The sequence below is a fragment of the Penaeus monodon genome, chromosome 27 (assembly GCF_015228065.2).
Source record: "Penaeus monodon isolate SGIC_2016 chromosome 27, NSTDA_Pmon_1, whole genome shotgun sequence".
Taxonomy (NCBI): Eukaryota; Metazoa; Arthropoda; class Malacostraca; order Decapoda; family Penaeidae; genus Penaeus; species Penaeus monodon.
In genome coordinates, this window is record NC_051412.1 from 35,169,276 (window position 1) to 35,169,627 (window position 352).

Genomic DNA, 352 nt, shown 5'->3' on the forward strand with positions numbered 1-352 from the left:
TCTTCCCACCGTCCCTTACGTCCCTATATCACCCCCTGCTTCCTCCTTCCCCAGGCGAAGAATTCCTCGAGAAACCTTGCAATGCGTCTGTTGTCTGCATTGAAATCCCGCCGGAACTTTTCAACGAACTGGTTGCGTTGGGGATGAAGGGCCCAGAACGGCTGGACGCAGGCCGAATGGGGACAGCTCAAGAGGATGAACAGGAGGGTACGTATGTGGATTTCTATGACGAGACAGACGGTATCGAGACCTATACTGACTACACTGATCGCACGGAGACGCCAACCCCGACTATATATTATTGCGATTACTACTCTGACTACTATAGTGAGTATGTGGTGTTATTGGTTAC

General features: G+C 50.9%; 1 protein-coding gene across 1 annotated transcript in view; it reads left to right on the forward strand.

The window, feature by feature from the left end:
• Window positions 1-352, forward strand: part of LOC119590504 (acidic repeat-containing protein-like) — a gene marked incomplete at its 3' end in the record, with an annotated part of 11,582 nt that overhangs the window by 8,062 nt on the left and 3,168 nt on the right. Inside the window, exon 5 of the mRNA XM_037939153.1 lies at window positions 55-327. Coding sequence (XP_037795081.1) covers window positions 55-327 — 273 coding nt within the window. The remainder of the gene's footprint in view (window positions 1-54; window positions 328-352) is intronic.